This window comes from Phaethon lepturus, unplaced genomic scaffold (genome assembly GCF_000687285.1).
Source record: "Phaethon lepturus isolate BGI_N335 unplaced genomic scaffold, ASM68728v1 scaffold45234, whole genome shotgun sequence".
Classification (NCBI taxonomy): domain Eukaryota; kingdom Metazoa; phylum Chordata; class Aves; order Phaethontiformes; family Phaethontidae; genus Phaethon; species Phaethon lepturus.
Window position 1 is genome coordinate 1 of NW_010534913.1, and position 27,593 is coordinate 27,593.

The 27,593-nt window shown below is 43.1% G+C and overlaps 1 protein-coding gene across 1 annotated transcript; it reads right to left on the reverse strand.

Annotated features, from left to right (window-relative positions):
- Positions 1–2,523: 2,523 nt before the first annotated feature.
- On the reverse strand, positions 2,524–27,319 carry NUTF2 (nuclear transport factor 2). Its single transcript, XM_010285644.1, has 6 exons — positions 27,255–27,319; positions 26,219–26,223; positions 19,062–19,186; positions 15,653–15,724; positions 11,031–11,129; positions 2,524–3,050 (listed from the first exon to the last, which is right to left on the reverse strand). The coding sequence occupies exons 3-6, from the start codon at positions 19,158–19,160 to the stop codon at positions 2,937–2,939; spliced, it is 384 nt and encodes a 127-aa protein (XP_010283946.1). The 5' UTR covers positions 19,161–19,186; positions 26,219–26,223; positions 27,255–27,319; the 3' UTR covers positions 2,524–2,936.
- Between the last annotated feature and the right edge of the window lie 274 nt (positions 27,320–27,593).

Genomic DNA, 27,593 nt, shown 5'->3' on the forward strand with positions numbered 1-27,593 from the left:
TTTAGGGGGAAAAAATAATCTCATAGAGCTGCTCGGCCCTCCCTTGGCTTTCGCCATCTCTCCTCACAGGCCTCCAGACCGGGAGGGTGAAAACCGGGGCTCAGCCTAAGCCTTCGCTGCCAATGGGTGTCTGAGAGACAAGAGTTGAGAGGCAGCAAATCTGTTCACGTGTGTTGGGCCTCAAAAGTGACCTGCAGCTGTCAAAACCATTAAGCAATACTGATTTAGAAACACTAGTGTTTGCCTCCTCCAGGTAAGGAGCCAGGAGTGAATGACTCTGTGGAGAAGGGCAGGAAAAAGAGCCCCCAAAAGATCAGTCTAGAAGGGTTTGGGTGGGAAGGGACCTTTCAAGGCCATCTAGTCCAACCTCCTGCCATGAGCAGAGACATCTTCAACTCAAGCAGGTTGCTCGGAGCCCCGTCCAGCCTGACCTGGGATGTTTCCAGGGACGCGGCATCTACCACTTCTCTGGGCAACCTGGGCCAGGGCTTCACCACCCTCATTGGGAAAATTTTTTTTCTTAAGATCTAGTCAAAATCTGCCCTCTTTCAGTTTAAAACCATCACCCCTTGTCCTATTGCTACAGGCCCTGCTAAAAAGTCTGTCCCCATCTCTAACAGCCCCCTTTAAGCCCTGGCAGCTGCAATAAGGTCTCCCCGGACCCTTCTCTGCTCCAGGCTGAGCCCCCCCAGCCTGTCCTCCCAGCCGAGCTGAGCCCTCAGGTCATTTTGGTGGCCTCCTCTGGCCCCGCTCCGACCGGTCCATGTCTCTCCTGTGCCGGGGGCTCCAGAGCTGCAGGGGAGTCTCCCCAGAGCGGGGCAGAGGGCAGGATCCCCTCCCTCACCCTGCTGGCCACGCAGCCCAGGACACGGTTGGCTTCTGGGCTGCGAGCACACATGGCCGGCTCATGGCTGGCTTTTCACCCACCAGTACCCCCAAATCCTTCTCAGCAGGGTCCAATACTGACAACTAAGTCTCACTCATAAAGGGGTAGGGCAGGTTGTTTACAGGGAAAGAATAATCTCATAGAGCTGCCCGGCCCTCCCTCCGACCACAGGCAGCTTTCGCCCTCTCTCCTCACAGGCCTCTGGACCAAGGACCTCCATCCCTTCATCCCCCAGCCTGTACTGACACTGGGCGTTGCCTGGACCCAAGTGCAGGACCCTGCACTTGGCCTTGTTGAACCTCATGAGGTTCACACGGGCCTATTCCTCGAGCTTGTGCAAGCCTCTCCGGATGGCCATCTGCATGATCTACATGACCAATTTCAGGGGATAACTGCTTTGAACTTTTAATGGCCTGAAAGAATCTAATTTTAAATAGTTTTTAAACCAACACCTGCCACATGTAAGCATGACTTTTAAGCAAGCTCTCTCTTGGCTTACTGAGCCCGTTATTCAAAGGACTACCTTGACCTCATGGACTAGATCCTTTTGCAGGGCAAGGTTCACAAGCCAGGCCTATTCTTAGATCCTCGCTCCTCTGCCAGGCTTTATTTACATCCAGAGCTACAACATAAGGATCCTTGCTTAGCAGTGACCATACAAAATGCTTCTTTCTACTCAAAGAGCTAATCTCCTCAAGTGATTAACTTTGAGCCTGACTTTCACAGCATAGAAGCAGCAACAGAACAGTCCTGCCTTTGAAACAGGGACTACATGAGAATGCTGCAATACCGGATGGGGGGCCCTAACATCAGTTTCCAAGAAAGCTCTGCTCCAATTCAAATGCCAAAGCAGCCAGATTTGCGAACCGACCAGCTTGAACATACCCCATCCCCAGGTTTTCCTGAAAAGTCTCGAAACCAGAAATGCCAGGTTCTCTATACTTGGAAAACCAAGCTCAGCAAGGTGTCCTAAGCCCTTGAAAACTCATAAAGAATAGCTTAGTGGCATCTGAATGTGATTCTCCTCCTGTGCCATCTCATATGCAGGAAAGATTAATTTAATAAATCCCTTCACTGGTGAAATACTGCCACCTCCAGGGTGGAGGACACAGGGCAGCCAACCATGTCGTAAAAACCTGGACAGCAAATGCGGTACTACCAACCAGCCCAAACGATAATGAAGGGAGGCTAGAAAGACACCATAGAGCTCAAATGCAGCCAGGGCTTTAGGGGTGAATACAAACTCCAGGAGAACAGCGCTGGATTGACAACCTGGGTGTCTGCCTATGAAGAAAATACAGCATCCTGTTTAGCTTTGAGGGTGAACATAATAGTCTTCATGACATCTAACTACAAGCTACCATGACTGTTGCCATCCTTGTATATTATTGGCAAAATACAACGGCTGAGGACTAACCTGCCAGTGTTAAAAACTAAGCCAGAAGCCTGTTACCGAAGCTGCTGAGAGGGAGGGAAAAGAAGTTGTACGGCCAAGGGCATACCTGAACTGGCTTCATCGGTAAAACTATCAAGTGTTCTTCGGTTTGAGAGTTTCATGTTTGCAGCCAGGCAGACATGGAGGGCATCCAAAGCAAGCGGTACCATATACTCCATATGCAACTCATTAAAACAATTTAAACTGTTAAGAAAATCTCATGGTTTTATTGTGTAATGTAGCATTGAAACATCTGAACAAATCAGTATCTGGGCTGTACAGGCTGCTGTTCTTTCATTTCTTTGGGTTATAGAGCATCTTGTCAGTACATAAACAACAACCTTTTGCATTATAAATTCTTTCCGAGGCATGCTGGTACAACACAATTTTCTCTTGTCAAATGCAGCTAAGTCTAACTTCCAAACATCATGCACAAGAAACTCATCTAGTGACAATGTAAACTCAGCAGAAGGGCAGGTCACAGGTCTTGCTTGCTCACGCTCTGCAGTGCTGCAGGTTTGTGTATGATATTTGGAATGTTCCGTGAGTGTGAATAATACCAGTAAGAGAGGAGGAAAAAAAAAAGAAAAGCACGGGTGCCTCAGGGTTGCCAGCTCAGCCAAAGTTGTGCAATGCTAGCCTGAACATGTCATTGGTGCAAACCCAGGCATCGTTGATGTTCTTTAATAGAAATATCTGGTGGAATCCCATGATGGGGTCTTCATCAGCCTGTAGGAAGAGAAGGAAAAAGAGTTCAAAATGCTCTTTGAGAAATGTATTCCGAAACTCATGGTAAGGCGACTTAAAAGCTAACAGTTAACAGTGATGTCACATGCTGTAAGATGCCTAGTACCTCAAGAGACACTAATACAACCAGAGGTTCTGTTCCAGTAGTGGTTTGCAGACAAACACCTAGGGCCCAATGACACAGAAATCCTGCAATGGCATCTGAAGTTGGGGTTTTCTGTAAGATTTGCAGGCATCTCATTCCAGCAGCTTCACAACACTGATAAGAACATGCCTGCCTCGGCGCTGAATCACAGATTTTCTTTGGGCCTTGCCCAGGAACCAAGCATAAAATGAGGTGTTTTAAAATTAGTTTGTAGCTGCTGTACTTTGGATTGACGACAGAAAGGAGTTTCTGTACAAGTCAGCATCAACATTATTGCCTGAATGATCTAGGCTTTTGAAAGCTCTCTCGGAGCAGGTACAGCTGGCCAGCCACTTACTATTTCCACTAAGACACTTCCACGGGCCAGGAACAGCTCAAAGGGAGTGAAGTACCTACGATACTGCGACGAGACGCTGCAAGTACAGGCATCTTTGCAGCAGCGCCTCAACTTCTGCCTTTGACAATTCATCTAGGCAGGTTATAGTGTCTGCACTATATTTATACTATTTTCTACTTTTGTAGTAAAACAGTTAGAGGGAGCTATTTCTCCCACCTAACGTTTACCAGTGTCCTCAGAGACATTATGCAGGAATTAAAGCCTCCAAACAACATAAATGATTCCCAAATCAGCTGGAAATCACACAATAGGATTCAGTGTCCTCAGAGACATTATGCAGGAATTAAAGCCTCCAAACAACATAAATGATTCCCAAATCAGCTGGAAATCACACAATAGGATTTAGTCTGACCAGCACACAGGACCAAGCTACAAAACAATCTTCTGATACTGACCATAGTGTATTCAATTCAGCATTTTTGGAGGACTTTAAGCTCTATTCTTTCAGCACACAACTATTCAGCTTCAGAAAATGGAGGAAATGCATAAAAAAAAAAGGCATTGAAAAGCAGCAGCCAGAGGAGCACATGACTGTCAAAAATGCTGAATGTTTACTCTCAATGCTCTGCTGCTGTCCACCAAGAAAAGCAAGTGAAAAGGTTGAAAAGCAAAGCAGACCACAAAACAAACACCCCCCCATTCTTTACTGAAAAAAGTAATATTCATGTAAGTGATAAATTGAATGTGAAACAGGTCAGCTTTAAGTACACCAGTTATCACAAAACAGCAAGTCTGCCTGTGCAGTGGTAGGATCAAGTGCATGTAAAAGCAGCATTCAAATCCAAAACTGCTGCAGGGATTTCACGGTGACAACTGCCTAGGAAATAAAATGGTGTAGATGAAGTGCAGTTTCAGTAAGTGTATGCTAATCCACAGAGGAAAACCAAAAATGGCCCTAGATGAGCTACTGCCTCTCAGGAAAGCGATTCTGAAATCGGGATGGACAATTTTTTTTTTTTTTAAAACCATCTCAGAGCTCAAAAGCTATCAAGGCAAGCACAGTGTTAGCAGTTATAAGGAAGAGAGGCCCAAAACCTGTAAGTAAGCAACTGCATAAATACACAGAGAGCACCCACATATCAAATCCTGCATGCATTTCTTATAATTTAAAAAAATTAAAATGATACAATAAGGAAAGGACAAGAAAGATGATCCAGCTACAGGACAGCTTCCTACTGAAGAAAGTGAATTGAGTATGACTCTCTAGCTTGCAAAAATGTCATCAAGGTGAGGAGAATGGGCAAGATAAATTACTATAAAACCACAAAGGACAAAGTGAATGAGTAAGCTACTACACACAGAAATTAAGAAGGCAACAAGTAAGGCCAGAAGTATGAGCAGGTGAAGTGAATAAAAGAAAAATCCTCAAGCAAGAGAAGTGCCAATAAAGTCACTGTTCAACAGGTTGATGAACTGGGCAGCTTTTTGTCACACTTATATATGTGCCTCCTTCTGCATTAGGCAGAGGCTCTGCAACAATCAGTGCAATGTGAACACAAGCGGATATGCTGGATTAGACCAGCCAGCCATCCAGCACATCACCATTAGCACACACGACAGCAGTCGTGCCAATTATTTCAGGGGAAGTATTATCTTTACTAGACCTGCCCAGAAAAAGATGCTTGCATGTGCATCCTGAAGAGGTGGCCTGTGCACTGAAACTCATGGATTTATGCCTTTTCTAGCTTTTCCTAGGTATCAAATGTAACACTTACATCCTCGTAGTCTTCCTACCGCTTGACAGTTGGTAGGTTCCTGGACATGAAGGAATCTAAGAAACCCAAGTAGCATCAGAGCAGCGTACATTAAAGTTTGACATACAACTTTGTAAAGTACTTTTAGTGCTTTGGACTAAGTTGGAATGAATTCATATTCACGTCAGCTCCTTTCCAATGGCTTAGTTTAAACCATCCAGGCAGAATCCTTTCATCTTGAATCACTTCTAATCAACACTATTAGTAAATATTTAGAATACTCTCAGTTGCCCTATGGTCTCCTCACCTTAGGTCACCGAGGCACCTACTGCAAGTTGCACAAGTAGTTTTCACATCAATTTGAGCATGTCATTACTGACATGAGAACACTTTAAAAATATACCTCTGGGGGGGCAAAAAAAAAAAAGATATCACCACCAGACTAGTTTTAGTGTAGATTTCCTCAATTTCTGATAAGCCTAGCTGCACTGTGGCTCTTAGTGCAGCTAAGAATGTCCTCCTTTCTTATGCAATTCAGGACTGGACACATGAAGATTAAAAGAAAAGGGAATTCTTCCCCAAACACTTCTTGTAAATACGGCAAATCCCACTATGAAGTCACATATTATTGCTTTCTTTATTTCTTTCATGCTGTCTTCACAGCATAGAGGAGCAGTATACTCTAAAAACAAGGAAAACCCTAGACTATATTTAAGGCAAATTAAATAACTTATAGTCTGTTCCCAAAATTCTGAATATATCCTCTTAACATATAGCAAAGACCCATAGTTGAGTGACTTGAGGTGCTCTAGAAGGCATAGACTAATCCTATCCCGTTTTAGTTTGGATCTTCATCACAGCTCAGATAACCTCACCAAAACTCTTTACCCTTACTTTCCACTCCAAATTCAGCTATGTCCATCTCAGTATTTGCATTCCAGATGTGAGCCCAGGCTTGAAACACAGGGGCTTTATTTTTCCACAAAGCTTTCCTTTATGCAGTTCAAATTCTTTCAATGTCATCCTTGAATTAAAATAAAAATTAAGAGTCACAGAATCAGATTGGAAGGAACCTCTGGTTTCCAGTCAAGCCTCATGCTCAGTATGAGTATGCACGACCAGCAGCATTGCATCAGCCACAGCTTTGTCTAGCAGAGTCTTCCAAGCCTCCAAGAAAAGATGTTTCACAACGTGTCCAAGGCACTGTTTCCCAGGGTTTCAGCCTTCCAGTGAAAACCTTTCTCTTGCATGCAATCTGAACCTCCCAAGTTATGGTCTGCAGCCGCTGTCCCCTGTCTGGCACCACCAAGAACAGTTTGCTTTCACGTAGTTGGAAGTACTTTACTTTCCACCTACATTTCAGGCAGATTTCCCTTAGCCACCTCCTCTCCCAACTCCACAAGCTCTTAAACATTGGCAATCTTGGCAGCTTTTTGACCTCCTCCAGTTTTTCTACAACCCTTCTGACCTGGAGGCTGAAGACTAGAAAGTCTTCAGCTCACAGAGCCATGGGTGACGTCAGTATTAGATGCAACACTACTTTGCAATCCAAGTTTAGCTGCACAACTTTTGTCCTCTTGTCTGATCAGAGACAGTTTTACTCTTCCACCAGCACCCCACAGCAACTGTTGATTGAACTGCAGGCTGGCAACTATCCTTATCTCAAAGGAAAGCCTAATTACTTCAGACAGCAGGTTCTTTCAGATATTAAGCCTCATTTAACAGGCTTTAAGCAATGCTTTAAGTGTTCAGCAAGCATTACAAAAACATCCAGTGATTTTAATTGCAAATTTCCTTTCCCTTTTAAGACTAGGAAACACCGCATAACAATTAGTTATTCACAATTAATTCTGCAACAATCACTTCAAAATTCACACTCTGAGGGAGAGGCACAGATCTGCCACATTGCTCTGAGAATGCGCAAGCCACAGTCATGCTTCTCAGCCGAGCTCAAGTGACAGAAGAAGGAGAAGAGAGAACTCCTTACTCAACCAGGACAGCGAGGACTGCGTGGAAGAGTTGTAAGGCAGAGGGTTAAACGTTGTGGAGGGCTAGCCTGAAGACTTCGTTGGTGCACACCCAAGCACCTTGAAAACTTTTCAACAAAAAGGTTTGGTGGAAGCCTAGAACCTGGTCATCATCTGCCTGAGCGTGACAGGAGAAATACGTTACTAGGTGAAGCACACTGAAAATACCGGGTGACATTCTGAATGAATGTTGGCAAAGTAGCATCGCACCAAATGAAACTCACTCCTAAAGGCTTAGGCTGATGTTTACTCTTCCTAGTTGAAGCAAGCAAGCAAGCATGCACCCAGATGATGGATAGCAATCAAAAATTAGAACAGAATTAGAGTAAGTGGAGGTCTATTTACTATACCTCTACAAAAGGATTTAAAAAACCCCCATTACTACGTATCCCAACATCCACTAAAGAGGATCTTTCATACATTTACTTGTAAACATGCTTTTCTATGAAAGCGATTACTGCACTGCTTCTGCCAGAGACTTTAGAGCCTCGCTAGTGACATCGACCCTACTTAGATGCCCTATTATTCTCCAACATCTTCTCCAAGCAGCTGTTGCGTCTGGTCCTTTCAGTGCAGACTTTTTTAGCATTCTGCTGAAAAAGATGCTGCTTTTTTTTTTTTAATTTACAGTTCATACTGATATTGGCATGTTGGGCTGTAAACTGGAGCAGCACAGAGGCAGATACACATCCTGACCCCAGTTAAATCCCCTCCACCAGGGGAGGCCAAAGGCTTAAAACAACCCGAACACGCAGGTTTACTCAAGGCATAATACCCCGGTAAAGAAAATACAGAGTTTGACAGTAACAGTCCCTAGCCCCATTATTTCTTCAGAACTATTCTTGTACAGTTAAGAAGAGAGCTGAGGCTTTGTGACAATTTGGTACGAGTTCACCCCACAATATATGCAGGGAGCGTAGAAGGTTTTTCTGCTTTCGTTTGGGGTTTTTTTCCCCCCTAAAAATCAAACAAGGTCAAAAAATAACGGTTTAAGAAAGAAATACAAGATGTGCCCAGCTCACTTAATAATAAGTTTCCGCTGAACTTCTGGGACTAGCCATTCAAGCAACTAAGGCCTCAGAAAATCTATTTAAATATCATGCCAAGAACGAGTTCTTAGAAAGGGTATGTTAAAGCTATTTTAGCATTATTATTTTCTTGGCTTAATCTATTAAAAGCATTATGCATGCTCCTTCATTACATAAAATAATGCAAGTTTTGAAAAACAGCAGAGGATTCAAAAGCATATGCATCAATTGTACTCAGCTTTGAAGAATTTGGCTCACTGCCCCATGAAAAGGATAACTGAATAGTAAGCAGGGAGCATGTTTTTTCCCTTCAAACCCTGCTACTGATGGTCTTGAAAGTCCCCTTCCTTGTGCAAAATTTCTCCACAGTTTTCCTAGAGACCAACAGATGTGAGCTGTGCAGAACAGCCATGCTATTAAGGCAGCAACCTTCAAATAAAACTAATTATACTGCTTCATGGTTGTGTGTTAAAGTGTAACCTGTTCAAGTGGAGCTATAGATGAGCTACTTGTCCAAATGCACTAACTGAATGCAGTTCTTCTCAGTTCCTGTGTTGTATCAAGAACAGCACTGAGAAGTATTAAAATGGGTGTCAACACCTATGCATTAGCACAAGAAAAAGTGTTCTCTACATGTGACAACCAGGTTTGCATACTGGCAGAAATGGTTACGATATATGTCATGCTACAGACTATTACCAATTATTTCATTCGTCCACCACACAAGGCAGAAGCAAGAAGTCAAAGTTCTAAGCTGACTTTGACTTTCTGGACACCTCCTCAGTGAGGAGCAGCATTTCCCAGGCATTAAAATGTGCTTTTTAAAGATAAGATCGGAGACACGTACACCTGAAGAGTGGAAAAATATTGCCTCTCCCACTAAAAATTCACAAACAAGTTGGATTTGATCATGACAATAGGCATACTTTAATCCACTATGTTCTTTCCAAGTACGTAGACGCACTATCGCGCGATCGCTGATTCTGAGTAATTCCAGCTTGCTGAATTATTCAGAGGATAAGAACAGCACAGTAAGAAATACTACTCCAAGGCATGGTATTTACGGAAACCTCCCGGACTGCATCTACAACCCTAATGACTATACTAAAGGATGAGAAAACCCAAAAGTTTTACAGAATCTTCAAGACCTTGGTATCTTGCCATGGGATTCAACTCAATCACTGCTGCAAGCTGTCATCTGCTTAATGTTTATGCAATAACTTTAAAAACATGACTGTGCAAAGCCAGGTGCAGATGTGAGTGGCCTGAGACATTGAGTCAAAGTCTTGGTCCCATCACTGGGTTTTGAGCACACCCAGAAGCAAGACAGATGAGATCAGCATGTCTGACTTCATACCTGCCCTGCAATTCAGTGCTTTCCATGGACACGCTTGGCTGTCTTTCCTCAGAGTGTGTGCAGGTGGGACTGAGCAACAAGAAAGCCAGAATCCAACTTGCAGCTACGAAGCAGGAGCAACTTTAATGCCAAAGCGATCTATGTTAGGCTTAGAAGTGGACGCAATACACTGGGAACTGCTCGTAATTGCCCAGCCCAAAACAATTAAGGAGAATAGCTAAGCAAGCAGATTCAAACTTGCACTCCTACATGCGCTTAGTTAACAGTACAGTCAGTGGAAGTCGGAATGTGTTGATACCGGAGGTGCCAGAGTTAAAAGGAAACCTAAACAGCCATTTTAAAAGAAACTGGGTTCAAGTGACTCTAAAGACTAGATGGCTTTAGAGTCCTGACTTGGCAGCATGGCTGGACCAAACCCTGACAAAACTAACTGATAATTTTAACTATTGCTATGTAATTTCACACTTCTAAAATAAACGCTGCCTATTGTGAGCAAGTTCTGCCTACAGCTGACTTTACATACAGGACATTTTTTTGCACATTCCGGGACAACTTCTTTCATTGGTAAGTAATGTAATTAGCTTACAAGTCTGTGGCCCTGGTATATGTAGATCCAACATTTCCTCAAAAGAACAGGAGACTGGGTAAGTTTACACAGTTCAGTAGTATAATGTAAAGAGCAATGTAATCATACTACAGCCTGAAAAATAATCTGATTTCTTCACAAAAACAGCTGTTTCAACAATAAGTGTTTGATCTCAGAGGCAATACTCCCATTGCTGAACGAGTTTTGATTACAGAGGTACTGGACTGCATTAATACCAGGACTGTATTCTTGTGTCCTCTGACAGCAAAGAAAACACATGGTCTTATTGAAGGGTTGTCAGCTAACAAAAAATGTCTGCTAAGTCGCAGGTCAATGCATAAGTTACACCGAAGAGCACATTAAACTAGATGTGCTCATATTGTCTAAGAACACTATAATGTTGCTTTTAAGTGAAACTGAGGAAGAGAAATATTGATGCTTCTAGAGCCTATATGATATTTATATGCACAGTAAAAACCATGGTACTTTGCTTGGCAGGAACATATGACTGTCAAATTACAGGTATTCTACTGAGGGCTGGTTATCTGAAGGGATGAGCAGTTTCTCGACAGACTTGAACAGTAGAAGAATGACATTCCAATGCAAGCTTACCAGTGTTCTTTCCCCACTCAGGAAAGCCTTTTAATGTTTTCAGCAATCAGATGATTTAGAATCCTGCAAAAATCTAAGACGTAAGCATTTGTTAACCTGTAATGGAAAGAGTTTACCTTAAGCTGTCCCACTACCATACTGAGTATACAGCTGTCAGGTGTAGGTTGGTGGTCTTGTGCTGTGATGCTGTGTTGTATTTTTTGGAAAGGGAGGCTCTGCAATGAAAAGAAAGCAAAATAAGGAAATGTACAGTCATTGCATTATCTAACTTATAAAACAAAGATCAGGCAAATCCAACATTAGGAAGTGTTAGACTATTTTGGTAGTACTGCATGGAGAGTTGTTGCAACTCGGCCCTACTCAGGCTGGGTTGATCGTAAGAGTTGTGTTTTTCAAGCATCGAGACATGAAATAACGTCATCATATACAGAAAACAGTACTTTTTCCAAGTCTAATTACACTGCCTGAAGAGCTTCAGGTCATCTGTAAGCTGAAAGTTCATACGACAAAGGCACAAAGCTTCCCTGTTCTGAAGAGTGTTAAAAGATTGTACGATCTAATACTTGGGATTTACCAGACAACTCCAAATTTGCTTCTTTGTTAAAGTGGCTATGACTAGAAAGGAAGTGTCCTTGACCCAGAACCAGTGTTCAAGACTTGAAATCCACATATCCACCTTTCCCCTTCTCCCCTTGATGCTCATGTAGCCAATATGAGTATGTCTGGAGTTAAGCAACATGCTTAAGGAACATGCCCTGAGAAACACCAGACACTGGGGAGCAGTTCCTCTCTTTCAACTTAGAACACATACTCCAACCATGGACAACTCAAAGCAGTGAACATCAAAAAGCCTGAAAGGCTTCCTAGAAGACCTAGGTACAAGAACAGGAGACCCGAGTCCTACTATCAAGGATGTGAAGTACAGACTTTGTCCTACAAGCATAGGGCTTCAGAAAGAATACCAGGATATCTTTGGATAACAGAGAACACAAATTGTGGAAGAATCAGGACCTGGGGAAGCAAAGGAAGTGTACAGAGCAGCCCTCTAATCACAGAGGACATTATTCAAGAACACTCTCTAATAAAGCCTGCAGCATTTCCTCTTGGCTAGGAGAACAATCCCAAGCTACCATGAACTGCAAAGTGAGCTGACTAGTTTTAATATGGAATAGTCATCCAATAACAAAAAACCATCCAGAGCAGTCTTTTCTGAACTACCAGAGAATATTTTCCAGGGTCACCATCCCAAACTTGAATGTGCACGCACAGCCTGCACAAGCACAGGCTGGGACACTGCACACCCTTCCTTTGACAAAAAGAGTACTGTGAAACCTGGTCCCACCTCAGCACAACAGCTTCTTGTTGAACGAGTCCTGCAAGAAAAGTCTCTCAAAAAGGCAGCGATGAAGGGGAATGAATGTGGTTGCATCCAGAACCCAGCTTCCAGTGTGACAAGATGCCAATGAGAGGTGAGACTGCAGGGAGAAGATAGGGAGGAAGGAAAGGTTTCAGAGTCAAGAGCCCTGCAAAATAGTGAGAAGGAACCAAACACAAAGGTAGGTAAGATGGTGCCTGTTTCAAGTATCTGATTGTCCCCTTCAGAGAAAAGGACCCCAATGGTCTGCCAGCTGTGTGAAGCAGTGGGGGAAATCCCACAGGAAAGAGTAGGGTCAGCTGATACCAAAGGTCACTGATTTCTAGGATAGAGAGAAGCTATCCTCAAAAGGATGGTTGCTTAGGGACATCCATCTGTACTGAAGAGCAGCATTTCTTGATATGAAGAGTACAATAAAAGTAACTAACAAGTGAGAAGCCACGAAACAACCAAGGCTTTTAGCATCCTCTGACACTAAAACTTGTCTGGGCTTTCACTACCAAAACCATGGAATCCTCCATGCGGTCAGGTAAGAGAAATTCTGCAAGAATGTAGTCAAGTAGCTTAAACTCACTCCTGGCAATAAAGCTACCTGTCCCAGCTTCCTCCTGGGTCCAGGAGGCTCATAGAACTACAGGATTATCTCAAACGCTCAATGTAAATCAGGCTGCCCCCTGATTAGGACAGGCACTCTATTTGAAACAACTTGTAAGTCCAGCACCAATTAAGACCGAAGGAACACATATCACCTCCTGCTCTGTCGCAAGGTACAGGCGCACCAGTGCTGGCAAAACAGTGTCTTGACAACCTTGTCCCCGTGTATTAGCATCATCTGACAGAGTAGGTTGAAAAGGTGACATCGTGTTGCTGCTACACAGCAGAGAACTTGCTGTAAAAGAAAATCCTGCCCCTTGGCACTTACACTGATTAATCAGCCAGGCACTGAAGAACGCAACACTACAGCAGTGCAGAGGAATTCTAGCGTCAAACTTTCAGTGATCTGCTCAACAGACTAAGAAGCTCCAGAAGCACAGACAGAGTAGGTGAGCACATGTTGACCTGCTGGAGGGTAGGAGGGCTCTGCAGAGGGATCTGGACAGGCTGGATCAATGGGCCGAGGTCACCTGTATGAGGTTTAATAAGGCCAAGTGCCGGGTCCTGCGCTTGGGTCACAACAACCCCAGGCAACGCTACAGGCTTTGGGATCAGTGGCTGGAGAGCTGCCTGGTGGAAAAAGACCTGGGGGTGCTGGTTGACAGCCGGCTGAACATGAGCCAGCAGTGTGCCCAGGTGGCCAAGAAAGCCAACAGCGACCTGGCCTGTATCAGCGATAGTGTGGCCAGCAGGAGCAGGGCAGGGATCGTGCCCCTGTACTCGGCACTGGTGAGGCTGCACCTCGAATCCTGTGTTCAGTGTTGGGCCCCTCACAACAAGACGGATGTTGAGGTGTTTGAGCATGTCCAAAGAAGGGCAACAAAGCTGGTGAGGGGTCTGGAGCACAAGTCTGATGAGGAGTGGCTGAGGGAACTGGGGGTGTTCAGTCTGGAGAAGAGGAGGCTGAGGGGAGACCTTATCACCCTCTACAACTGCCTGAAAGGGAGTTGTGGTGAGGTGGGTGTTCGTGTCTTCTCCCAACTAACTAGTCATAGGACGAGAGGAGATGGCCTCAAGTTGCACCAGGGGAGGTTTAGATTGGATATTAGGAAAAATTTCTTCACCGAGAGGGTGGTCAAGCATTGGCACAGGCTGCCCAGGGAGGCGGTGGAGTCACCATCTCTGGAAGTGTTCAAAAAATGTGTGGATGTGGCGCTTCAGGACATGGTTTAGGGGACATGGTGGCGTTGGGTTAATGGTTGGACTTGATGATCTTGAAGGTCCTTTCCAACTTTAGTGATTCTGTGATAAAGTTGAAACAAACAGAGCTCAAGTAGCTCAGCTGTGACAGAGGTATGCTGAAAGACATTAGAGTCATGGTAAGTTGATACAGCCCCATAACGAGCCATGGCAGTGGAAGGGCATGCAATAATTTTACTGCATTTCTTCCTTTAAGTAGATGGATACAAGTCAGAAAAACTTTCCCTGAGGCAAAGTAGCATGCCTTCACTCACCAAACCAGACTGTGCAGCAGGCACATGAATCCAGAAAGTCCAACTTGCATCACAGACAGGGAAGGTAAAGATGAGTAACTTGGGTGGGAAAAGGGATGATCTGCACTCGGCCAAATCCAAGACAGCATCTGAGACACTGTGGCCAAGCAAATGCTTAGCTGGTTAGGTATGTAAATGGCTGCTAGCCCAGAAGTCTAAAGAACACTGGGGACAAAACCAAGCAACTCTGGAGCTCGAGTATCTCCTCCTCTAGAAGCAAGCGGTTGCAAGCTGTGCTATTTCTGAGGTGTGTGGCCTTCTCAAAGGCAACGCAAGCACCTGAAACACAGATACAAGGGCAACCCTCAGCCTTCACAGCTAAAGATGGCCTGGATGAAAGCAGTGATTCCAAAACAGCAGGAGCAGTAGCTGTGCAACAAGACAAGCATCCAAGTTAGAAAGATTTTTTTCATCTCAATGTGTAATAAAAAGGGTGTGTTTGCTTGATACACTATATTCTGAGCAGAACGTCTGAGGACCTAACACACAGCCTCCACATATCTTTCAAGAGAAAGAAACTTTCTAGTCTCATGACAGCTTTTAAGTACACTCAGTTTTATAGTAAAAGCATGGATTTACTCAAAAAGGTAAAACTTCTCCAGGTTTAACTACACAAACATGGAGGGAAAGTTTCAGTCTCTACACAGTAAGAAATGATTTCATCACACTCGATGAAGAGAAAACACCAGTTTCAAAGTCCTGAATCACAACTGCTTGCATCTGAACAGCTGACAAATGCTGCACTGAGGATAAGTCAGGTTCTCCACCATAGAATTTATTTTCAGTTTATTTTCAAACAAGTTGTTCCTTGCAATAAACATGTTTAGCCTCTATCACAAGCAGATCCAAGTAACAGGTTTGCTATTGCTACTTCCTTGGCATGCTTTAGAAGATAAAACCACCTTTCATTCCTCTAAATCACGGCGTCAGCTTATGAACTATGAACTTTAATAAATCAATAATATCAGATGCAATTGCAGTCACAAAATAACCTTACAAACTAACGGAGTCAATTAACATTCCACCAATAAAGCCAGAATGGAACACAGAACTAAATCACAAGTAACATTTTTTTGAAAACCAGAAGTTGGAAGCACAAGTGCCATGCATGTTCAAGAGTTTCACACTGCTGAAGTTGAAATCAAATTTCAGAAGCAATTACTGTATAATCTTCAGAACTGTTTCCCAAAACATTTAGTAAGGATTACAGACTTACAGAGAGTTTTTCAACAATAGCTGCTTTGCCCTGGAACTGCTGTCCTTCCCACGTAAGGCATGATGCATCAATCTGCAGGGAAAAGAAACAAATTCATCAACCTGCTTAGGTAACCCTTAAGCAATCCTGGTAAGAGACTTTGTTTACCTGGCATATATCCTTAGCATCCAGCTATTTGGAAACTACCTCAAAGGGAGATGGAAAGAAACCACAAAGAGCAATTGAAAAGGCGTGGAATAATCAACTAGAAATTAAATAGATCAAATGTCATTATCATGATTTTGCCAGCAAAAAAGTTCCTGCCTTTGGATAAAAGTTGGCTTTCAGAACAAAATCTAAAAGGAGACACAAAAAAAAAATCCTATGGACACAGTCAAGCATGTAGAGAGACTAAAATACATGAAGAAATCTGGTAAGATGAGTTGTATCACCAGCTTTTTTTTTCCCCCCTCAGGTACTGATTTGCATACCCTGCTCACACCCAGAAAAGTAGAATGTGCCTCTAAATGTTTTCTAACAGACTGCCCCGTGTGGCATGAAGTGATTGAGATGCTTCAGCCTACAAGCTCTGCAGTATATGAGGGAGGGAATTCTGAGCTTGCTACGTCAGGTGCAACAGCAACTGGCAAAAAGCTTTCTATTCAGCTTAGGATACGCTGTTTAAACCAGAGTCACAATATCCTGTTGTTGATGTAGCTCTGCCTTCTCAAATCTGATTTTTAAGCCTTGGCAAACAGATTTAAGTTTCAACTGGTTTCCACAGAGCTCAAAGTCTGCCTGCTGCCATCTCTAAACAGCACCCTCACCCTGTACCTGATAGCCCCAGTTCTCAGGCACCCTATCACAGATGGCTATTCCTTCCATCTTTCCAAGTTTACATACCTCCAGGAAAATGATTCCCAGCTCCCTCCCATCCAGTCTTTAATTCTCAACGAAGCTCTGAATGTCTCAGCAGAAAATATCAGGTTCCAAAGAACTCCACGTGTATGCTCTCTGGTATATATTCCAGGCCCTGTTTTTGACCCACACTATAGCAAAGCACCACTTCTTTCAGCCACACGTGCTGTGCTGAACGTGCACAACAGTCACAGCCACTCTAAAATAAAAGCCTCTATGTGTCATCAGAAGCAACTATGAAGTGCAGTGCGTGCCAGAAGAACAAAGGAGGAGACCAGAGGCAGCAGCATGAAGCTGTCACAGATGCAACCAAGAACAGTAAGGCAAAGAGCCCCTGAATACAGTCTCCTCAAGTTTGGACAGGTCCCTTTTAGGAAGACATAGACTTAATTTAGATTGCGTAATCTAAAGTCACACAGTAAGTCATCTGGCTGACACCGCTTGCATCTTGCATGACATCAACCCCTGGTGTCAATAACTTGAGAAGCAAGGTGACGGTACCAGGGAATAAGGCTATCCTCTCAAGCATTCAAATTACAGCCTTCAAATATGGAAAGCCATAAAAGCAGAGAGGACTCAAAACCTGCCTTCCTGAATCCACTTCAGCAATCAGCAGGTGAGCACATGGTAGTGCAGGACCCTCTTGATGTTTCAAAAAACAGGACATAGATTAAGCAGATGAGGAAATACGCTCTTTCTGAAATACACTTCAACCTAATTAGCATCCGCCTGACTTTCTGTTATAGGTTACCGCCACAGCCACTTGCTGTACCAACAATCTGGGAGCAACTGCTTCAAGAACAAAAAGCATCCCCCCCTCTATCCCAAAATCCCTACAGATGAGACAACAGCATAAAAATAAGATATTTCATTACAAGTAGCCACCCATCCAAACCATAGGAAAGAAGTAGCTACAAACATTCTCCTGCAAAACAACTGCAGGGAAATCACTGTAAACCAAGTCTTTGACTTAGAACTCCAACTGAAGCAGCTCAAGCAATTCATGGCAAAAGTGACTGGCCCAGATCCCTACCTGGAACAGGTGACAAAAGCTCAATCGACTTGGATGACACCACTGAAGGAGAAAACTGAACCCTGCGGTGGAGGTAGCAATGCCGCGTTCCTGTGTGCTATAACATTTGTTTGCTCAGAAGGCAAAAAGGTCACCAGTAAAAGCGCTTTTCTGCGGAACCTCCTCTAATTTAGACAAGTTGTGACCCTGGTGCATTTTAGCCACACAAAAGAGGGTCCCATCCTCCACAGTTCAGGAACTCCACAAAACAATCTGTGACCTGCATAACAGCTTTCATGAGTACATTTAAATAGGTATCCCCATCGACTGATGAAAGGCAGAAAGACCCTAAGGGTGGAAAAAGCCCAGGAGTTCATTGTGTGGAAGGCCATGTTTCCAGGAATTTAAATTAGCCTCTACTTATCACCAGTCTTCCGAGGATTGAAGGTGCCTTGGTAATAACATGACAGAAACTGCTAAATGCCTTTGTATTTAGAGCTGTGGATTGAACTTGGCTACTTGTTTTTCTTGCTTTATAGGCTCTCTGTATACAGCTGCTTGGCCAAAATAAGGCAACAATCTAGGAAATACACAACAATCCAAACAGCAAATGTTATCACTACTGGTGGATACTTCTGAGCTATAAAGATGGTGTTCATGCAACAGTTTCAATCCTCAAGAGCATGGTGAAGCTTCATACAATTCACACAACAGATGAAAAACAGGCCAGAAAAACAGGAAATGCTGCTAGAAGACGTGTAAGACTTGAGTGTCTTGCTGAAACGCCTCAGCCACCCAGCAGCATTCCTCACTGCCAGTAACCAACTCCACACGCAGAGCACTTTGCATGTTCTGAAGGAGTCTTCCCCCAAAACTAAAAGCTGATGTTCCTCGGGTTTGTTAGAGTCTTCAATTTTGGAAACCAAATCTATTTTGTCCCAAATAAGGAACAAAACCAGAAACCTAATTTTTGAAGAAGTTTAAACTTAATTTTAAATTTCTTTAATAAAATATAAATATTTAAACTGGATTCAAAGTTTTACATCTATTTTAATGTTCTGAGGATTAATACAGTATGAGATCCAAGAAACACTTGCAAGAATGGCTACACACAGAATAGGACTTAAATCACATCCCACTTCAAGAGGGATCCAAGCAAATCTGTGCCTGAAAATTAACAGCAAACCAAGGCTAGCATGTTTGCTTTTACAGACAATTTCATCACAGGATCATCACCAGCCCCCTCCACTACAAGCCACTGTCTACCGCCCACCAGAGTTTTATGAGCCTGACTGCCTATAGATAAGGCAGACAAAGCTCAAAATAGAAGTGAAATGTAAAAGAAATGTAATAAATAGAAGCAAGTGCGACTGCACTGACTGACATTCTGAAGCCAGGATAAAACCCACTATTCCACCCTGTGTATTCCCACACATCAAACCAGGGAAACCTAGACAGATAACAGGAGAGCGCCCCAGCCCCCTTTTTGTAAATACTTACATATATTGCTCCTAACTGAGTCCTGTCTGCATCAAAAAGCTGGTAGTAATGTTGTACAAAGCTGGACCCAATCTGCTCCCAGATAGGCTTGTCTCCCATTCTGAATCCTCACCTAAAGCCAGTGACTGTAAAACAAACAAACAAGTCATCAGAAAGAACATTCACATAAATAAGCATAGCACTTGGCTTGAGTATTAAGCATCAAGATCTGTGCAAACACAGATCCTCTCAGCTGGCCAGAATTTTTCTTTGGAAAAAGTAGGACAAATCTCACCTCTGTAGTCTACCTAGACTTTTGTGAAATAAAAATTTTGGATGCCAAGTGGTTTAATTTCTTATTATAGCATTTGGTGATTTCTAGAGCTGTTTCAGTGGGAGGTCACAACTCACCCAAGTGGAGAACAAGAACAAAAATGAGTGTTAGCACCTTATATTCACATATTTTAAAAATGACACCATCTGAGAAAGTTGGCTAGCGCTTGCTATTTTGACTTGATCTCATTTACTGTAAACAACTGACCTGTTAACGCGGATTGACTGCAAGTGGCTTACACCAACTGATTTATCTATTCAGCTCCTCAGGAATTTCACCATCCACAGGCCATTCTAAGGAAGAGTGTCCTTTCAATGGTACGCAACAGGAGTTCATGCACTAGCTCTTTGCTTAACACAAGCTGACTTTCCTCTTCTATCCTGTCACTAAAGCTGAAATACACTGCACATTTATCTTTGAACCTGTAGTAATTTCAAGATACAAACCATGATTTTTCACGGTGGTGAGAATCTGCAGTTCCCAGTGAAGGTAGTGGAAGCTCAGAGGCATCCACACTTCTAAACATGAGTCCCTCTATTTTAGAGGGATTAAGCATCCAGCATGTGCGGCAGTCCAGACAGACCCAGACTAGAAACTATCATGTAGTATCAGGACAGGTGATCGTTTTACCACGCCATTAAATTTTTCAAGAAAGCAAACTCTTCTTTTTTTTTATCCTGATACCTCTCTGAAAGCCTGAAGAATTGTGCTAAAAATCAAAACACAACAATGCTGCGCTCAAAACCCACTACATTACGTTTTAAGATCCGAGTTTACTTCAAGTGAACTAAATCGTACTTGCTAAACGTCAAGATCTGCCTCTAGTCCCTCTGCAATGCCCGACCAGGAACCCTTGAGCTACAGGTTTGTATTGCAGTCCAGAAAGGCGTGAAATTCTGGTTCAGGACAGTTGTTTTGGCTTCCTTTAGATGTCAATTACTCAGAGACCTGTTTAAAATTTGACAAGTTCCTAAGAGAAGCAAAGAACATATTTGTAAGATCTCCATTACCAGGCCTACATTTCTGTGCACAGACAAGAAAGCTCTCCTCATATTGCATGCCTTTGGCTGTTTGAACTTTACTCACACAAATAGGAATTGAAATGGCCAAAAATGTTTACATTACACAAATTTGACTGGGCTTACGCAAAAGCAAATGTCTTCTATTAAGTCAATGTTATAACAAGAGGTATCATACAAGTTTTCAGGGTGGTAAATTCAATGACCAAAGTAAAATACAAATCAAGAACAACTGCTAGAGCTTAGACACCCAGACTACTCGAGAAGGTGGTTGGTGTCTGCGGAGCCGAGACTACAACAGCATATATACCTAGCAAGGTGGTTCTCCCTGCTGCGTAAGGGATGTTTTGTAGCCTGTGAAAAGAGGAGCAGTTCAGGAGGAGGAGCTTTGTGTCAACACAAAAGCACACCACAGACTCCATGGTTTTTGACATCAAACTGACACTGGCTGCATGCTGGTTCTCAAGTACACCTGAGAAACTTATTTTATTCAAGGATGAGGTCAAAAATGAACTTAAGATAGAAGCATACCTATCCCATTTTTAAAGATCTTTATTTCATTATCAAGCACCTTGGCAATACGGTCCAACTCAGTAACCCTGCACGCTAACATAGACTAAAAATTCAAAGACTTATTGCCGCATAACTCCTATTTGAACTGCTCCAAAAAGATCTACAATCTGGCATCAGTCACCATCAGCTGTGCTCCACTAATACTTGCAATACATGACTCAGTCTGAAGGAGTTTTACCCAGTGTGGTCACCCCTCTGGGGAAACAGATCACAAATTAAAAATAATCCAACTACAACTGGTTTAAGAAACAAAAAACACATGCACACCCCGAACAACTAAAACCTACTTCTTTACAAGAGAAGAAGTCATATTCATTGCACATCCACAACTGCCACATACCAGCCTAACCTGAAGCAGATGTAGAAATCAAACAACTTCAGCCTGTATTAAAGGATTTTATGCTGAAAGAAAACCACCCCAAAAACCATTGTACCAGCTCCCTGGAAACTTTACCAAGTGACACCCACCCTGCTGTTAGGGAGGACTCTCACATCTTCTTTGGAAAACCAGAAGTACTAGTATTTAGTTTTGAAGTATGCTGTTTCCATTCCAGACCTGCAGGTAGCTAGAGGTGTGTAGTTTGGGATGGCTGTGGTGGAGCCAAGAATCAGTCCAAATGAAAAATCACTTCTGCTCACTTTTTATGGATCATCATAGCTTCAACTTCGATCTATGAACTCACATCACTATCAGATATCCTTCCTAAACACTCAAGTGCAACTTTAGTTGACAGTATCAAACAGCCACGCATCCAACACTGAGAACACCAAAAGGCCACCAGCTTATGCTCCTGAAGCTATAGTTAGCTATTGCTAAATGAAATTTTTGTGCCCACACATGGCATGTATTCACCCTTAACAGCTCACTGTACCGTCATACAAACCCAAGATCAAGCTGTCTGCTAGCACTGTACCTTGTTTAGAACCAAAGGCTTTCAACTCCTCAAGGCACAACAGCCTCACTCAAGCACCAGATGCCTTCTGTTCCATTCCTGAAACTGTGAGAAAGTCTTTTGAGACTGCAAGAAATTAAGGAATTCTTATTTTAAATGCAGAAAGTAGTATTATGGTTTCTAAAACTAAAAATTAGTATGCTACCTTGCTATATCCTTCTAAAAAATTGTATTTGGATTTTGGCAGGTAAGATACCATTAAACAAAATCAGTATAAATTTGACCAGTTATAATGTTGATTTTGCCAGAAGTGAGAACCAAACTAAAAAAAATAATAAAATGCTGCTGAAATTAATGATCCTTGATTATTTTTTGTTTTGTTACATTCTTGCTCTTTTTCCTGTGCCACTCATATATGGTTTTGTTGAACACTCTCACTCCCCCAGAAATGTTTTTTATTTTCCTTTTCTGATTTGTCACCTTTTCCTCCATGCTGTCTTATGTTTTCTGCCTGTCATCACAGATGTAAGAAGCTTAGAGATACACCTAAAGAAAGAACAGGATAGGAATGATCTTGTGTGTCACCAAGCCCAGTCCCTTTCAATGAGATACAATCCATGTAAGTTTGTATTGACACATTTATCAGGCTGTTTTGATGAGATAAATGTAATATAAAAGGCTTTTAAGATCTATTCCAAAGCTAGGAAGAATGCACATGTTCTGATATTGTCAAACACTAGGACAAACACAGCTGTGCCTCAGAGCCATCCAGCCAAATCTATCCATGGTTCACTCAAAAGTTTGGTTACAGAGGCAAGAAAATTCAGTTAACATTAAGCCAGATGAAAAGAGTTTCAATAAGCTAGAAAGCACGTAAGATGTGGCACATCAGTCCTTTTAAAGGCACCTGCTGGAAGTTACCACTGTGTAAGTGTATTATTGGATATTCCACCTTAATTCCCCATGGAAAAGGAGACAGATTCCTTAAACTAATTAACTTTCCTTTGTCACTTCAAACCAACCCTACCTCATCACACCCACTTACGAACATCACAGCCCATTTGATTAACACCTTCTTTGCAGAAGCACAGCAGCAAAGCTAAGCTACCAACACGGAGTGTAATACTTTAACTCACATTACTCCCTCAATTTCTTGGAATCTGCTCATATTAGAAAATTTATTCCCATCTCAAATACCACCCAGAAGTCAGTGCTTAAGCGGAAACCCAATACAGTGCACAAAAGCTGCAGCTGCCAACAGTTCTCTCCAACAGGTCTACACCGACACTGCAGAACCGGGATCGCCGCTCTACAGGGGACCTTTCCTCAGCGATGTCTAAATCAAATTTTCCAATATCTTTGCCAGGCTACACACCGACAGATCCTCAAGTGTAAATTCCGGCCCTCTACACATCTCTCACCACACTTCCTATAAATCTAATCCTACATGGCACCATGGTATCCCCAGTATCTTCATCCCATGTTCATCCCTCAGCGCGGCACTGCCACCGCCGCACAATGCCTTGGGGTACGCAGCATCCCTGAACGCACAGGAAAGCTCCCGTCTTCAGCATCCCACAGCACAGGAGCGGGAATTCATACCCTAAACCACACAGAACTTCCCAGTTCCCCACGACACCAGGCTTTCCTACATGCAGTCACAGACTCCCAACTTCAACAGGACTTCCACGGAGCCCCATAATCACAGAATCATTAAGGTTGGAAAACATCTTCAAGATCATCAAGTCCAACCGTCAACCCAACACCACCATGCCCACTAAACCATGTCCCCAAGTGCCACGTCCACACATTTGTCGAACACCTCCAGTGATGGTGACTCCACCACCTCCCTGGGCAGCCTATGCCAATGCTTGACCACTCTCTCCGTAAAGAATTTTTTCCTAATATCCAATCTAAACCTCCCCTGATGCAACTTGAGACTGTCTCCTCTCGTCCTATCACTGGTTCCTTGGGAGAAGAGACCAACACCCCCCTCCCCCTTTCAGGTAGCTGTAGAGAGCGATGAGGGCTCCCCTCAGCCTCCTCTTCTCCAGACTGAACACCCCCAGTTCCCTCAGCTGCTCCTCATCATACTTGTGCTCCAGACCCCTCACCAGCTTTTTTGCCCTAAATCCAGCAGCCCAGCCCGCACAGTCTATGCTGCCCAGTGCTTCTGTCGCTGCTCGATGTGGCCAAATGGTCCAAAGCTATGCTACACCCCAAAGCCTCTCCCCCTTCCCCAAAGGCTCCTCCAGCTTGTTGTGGCCTGTGCCACCAACCCTGCTGGTCCACAAGGGAGACGACTGCCTGAATTAAGCTCTCCCTCATCTGCTTTGGCACATGGCAGATGGCACCAATATCCTGTGAAGCTGCGTGACTAGAACCAAGGAGGAAGATGCATCAAGGTACGAGACAGAGGAGGACTAGAAGCGAACAGAGCCTTCACACAGGCCATGAGTTGACCCTGAATTAGACTAAGGTTATGCTGGCCTCAGGCAGCAGTTCTTCTGTCCACAAACCCCAGAAACACAGAATCTTGTGTCTGTCCACAGCTTAGGCATTCGTATCTACATCCATCCCTCTTCCTTCTCTGCCTTAACTCTGGGCATGAGAGATCAGCACGGACACACCATCACTGCCCGTAACTCCTAAGGGGAACACAGTCCTTAAATGTCCAATTTCTGCAAAAGGTCTGGATGAAAACTCTTCCCATGGCTTTCTTCAACAAACAAGAAACCACAAAACAATGTGGAGATGATTCTCTGTCAGCATGCTGCAAGCACGAAGTCCGTCTTTCTGCTCAAGCCAGAGCTACTCAGAGGTTTAACACGAGGAAAAGCCACCTTTTTACTTGGCAAAAATAGAAAGATTCACCTGCTGACTGACAAATAAACATTGCTTTTCCTGAAACATATAAGCAGCAGTAACATTTGAAGCAGTTGGGCTATGAGGCTATTGTCCCATCTCCGCAGTATGAAGAAAGACCAAATAATTCTTTTAACCAGCAGCTGTGTTTACTGCATTATCAGACCTGGACATATGTAAGCTTACTGCGATCAATTTTTAAAATTAAGTCTTTTTGAGTTCAAGCATGGCAGACCTGCACTTCTATAGGAATCCTACATTTTCTGAAAAAGTCAACAAAAACTAGCATGAGCAACAGTAAAGTATACTATAAATTGCTAAGGAAAACTCACATGGTCTCCCAGAGATTGCCACATTTAAAAAGCAAGCTGTATTCGAAGAATCAATGAACAACCATCACAGGCAAATAAGCTCAGTAAAGACTTTCTGATCTGCAGAACGCGGAGAAAGAAAACATTGAATTTAAAGAGGAAGAGCCTCAAACCAATGCATTCTAACACACTAACAGAAAAAAAAAAAATTGCCATCTATTATCCAGCTATGACTACACTTATTCCACAAATAATCAGACCATCAATAAACCACGCTCCCTGGATATTAAAGCTGGCCCTACACATCACTGCACCAAAGTTAACCTCTAAGACTGAATTCAAGCTTGTTTTCTGGAAGATTTGGAAATCATGGTAACAAGAGAGTGCCGATACTCCCTTTAAATGGGTGCGACTGGTCCTGGGGTACAAGCAAATCCATGGCAAACATGATTTAGACGATCAGTTGCTGCACCCTTCACTACTGATTAACAAGAGTAAATAAGGACAACGAAAGAGCTCTCAGTCGTTTCAGTTCCTGTTATTCATGCAATTTCTACCACACATGTATTTTTGATCACTCTGATTAAACAAAGTGAGGAGTCTTTAGACTGCAGTAAAAAAAGTAAAGCAGCAGAGATCTTTTAGACTATTTTTCCTTCAATCTCTTTTCTATTGCCCACAGAACTTATAAAGACAGGAGCGTCTCCTGTGCACACTTTCTAGGAACGCAACGGACCCAGCATCACAGGACTAGTTAATCTTCTCTCAAACAGATCACCTATTCACCTACACCAAGAATCACTTGATAACAGATCATCTTCCTTTGCCAAAGGCATACACTCTCAACAGAAGAAACTACGCAAATTATCAGAGAATAATTCAGGTTGTAAGGGACGTCCTCCGGCTCAAAGCAGGATCAGCTAGGAGATCAGACCAGGCCGCCCACGCCTTTATCCACTTTGATCCCCAAAACCTCCGATGCTGGAGGCTACATAACCTCTGTGGGCAAGCTGTTCCAGTGCAGAGGGCAAGCTCTCCCCATGGCCAACCCGAATCCCTTCTGTTCCAATTCATGTCCCTTGTCTCCTGTCCTCCCACCAAGTACCCCTGTGAAAAGCCCGGCTCCATTTTCCCAAAAATGGTCTGACAGATACCGGAGGCTAGGATTAAGCCCCGCTCAAGCCTTCTCTTCTCTAGGCTAAACAAGCCCAGACCAGGCAGAATGCACGTTAACACCGGGGTGATGAAATACTGGAACTTACTCGGAGACATCATACATCATCAACCATTTATCTTAAACACCCTGTACCTCTTTCTGAGAGATTCCAGTTTAGCGGTCAATCTTTCTCCGTTTGAAAACCTACGACATGTCCAGTTGAGGAGCAAATTCATGTGTTCAGAGACTGGGAGAAAGAAGTGCTTCTCTTGGGTATCTTCGCTATCATCTCCATGGTAGCTGACTGATCCATGGAGGTTAACAGTCTGAAAATTACTGCTCCAGGCCAATCAGAAATTAGTGATTTCAACACAGAACTTCACCTAGTAAGCGCTATGGGCTGCGCTGTGCAAGAAATCACATTGTTCTAAATACGCTTTCAGATCTAAAAATGATTAAGTCTAGATATGTGGACAGTGGAAGGATGGAAAGGAAGAAAGGGGAAGTGTGAAGGCAAAGGCACAGTCTGTTTCCTTTTGAAAAATACAGAAAATAAATTGACTTTCCCCTTCTCAGTCTTTTTATTCCTCTCCTCCCATGTCATTAAAACAAATTAATGCAGGAATTACGCCAACCTGAACTATTTTTTTTTTTGGTTACAGATGTCAGCAAGTACAAGGCCACTAGTACATAAAACACATGGGGAGGCCTCTGGAAAAGCTTTTGCTGTGCCTACAGCTTGATGCTCATCCTATCTGCAACCTGACAACCCCGACAGAGTCAGTCGAGATGATATGCAAATATATTGACATACATTAATTACATATAATTGGATAGGAAGACACAATGTTTTGTTGTTAAGCAATAGCTACAATACTACATGTCTGGCATTTTTTCCACAGTGTTCTTGCTGCAATCCAAAAACTGAATTCAAGTTTACAAGGCTGAAGTCACATCTCTTTTCCCCAGGATGAACCCAAGACTGCTCAGTTTTAAACTATCTCCTCTGTTACTGGGGCGCAGGAGGGGAGGAACTGCTGCACCACAGTTTTCTTTCTCTTACAGGCACAGTAACATAACATTTAATCTCCCAGAAACAGCAGAATGTAAGATATTTCCATCCACCCATCTCTATCATGACTGCTGTTTCACTTTAAAAGAAAATTAGGAGCTGATTTTTAAGTTATGGAAGCAAAGTAGTCATATTTTAGTTGTAACCCATTCCTCTCTACCAACTCATTACTTAAAAAATAACCATGTTTGTTTATTAACTCAGCAGCAAAATGATATTCAGTAGTATTTTTTATTCCAAATAGAGCTTCTACCAACAACTGCGATTTGACCCTTGCAAGTTTTCTTGCGGTTCACAACTGAAGTTGGGCACATTTGAAAACAATCACTT

Coding starts and splice junctions, on each gene's coding strand:
- NUTF2 (XM_010285644.1), bottom strand. CDS start 19,160: ATGGGAGACAAGCCTATCTGGGAGCAGATTGGGTCCAGCTTTGTACAA. Junction 15,725..19,061: donor CTCAGTTAGGAGCAATATAT/GTAAGTATTTAC, acceptor TTTTCCCTGCAG/ATTGATGCATCATGCCTTAC. Junction 3,051..11,030: donor TGGTAGTGGGACAGCTTAAG/GTAAACTCTTTC, acceptor CTCTTCCTACAG/GCTGATGAAGACCCCATCAT.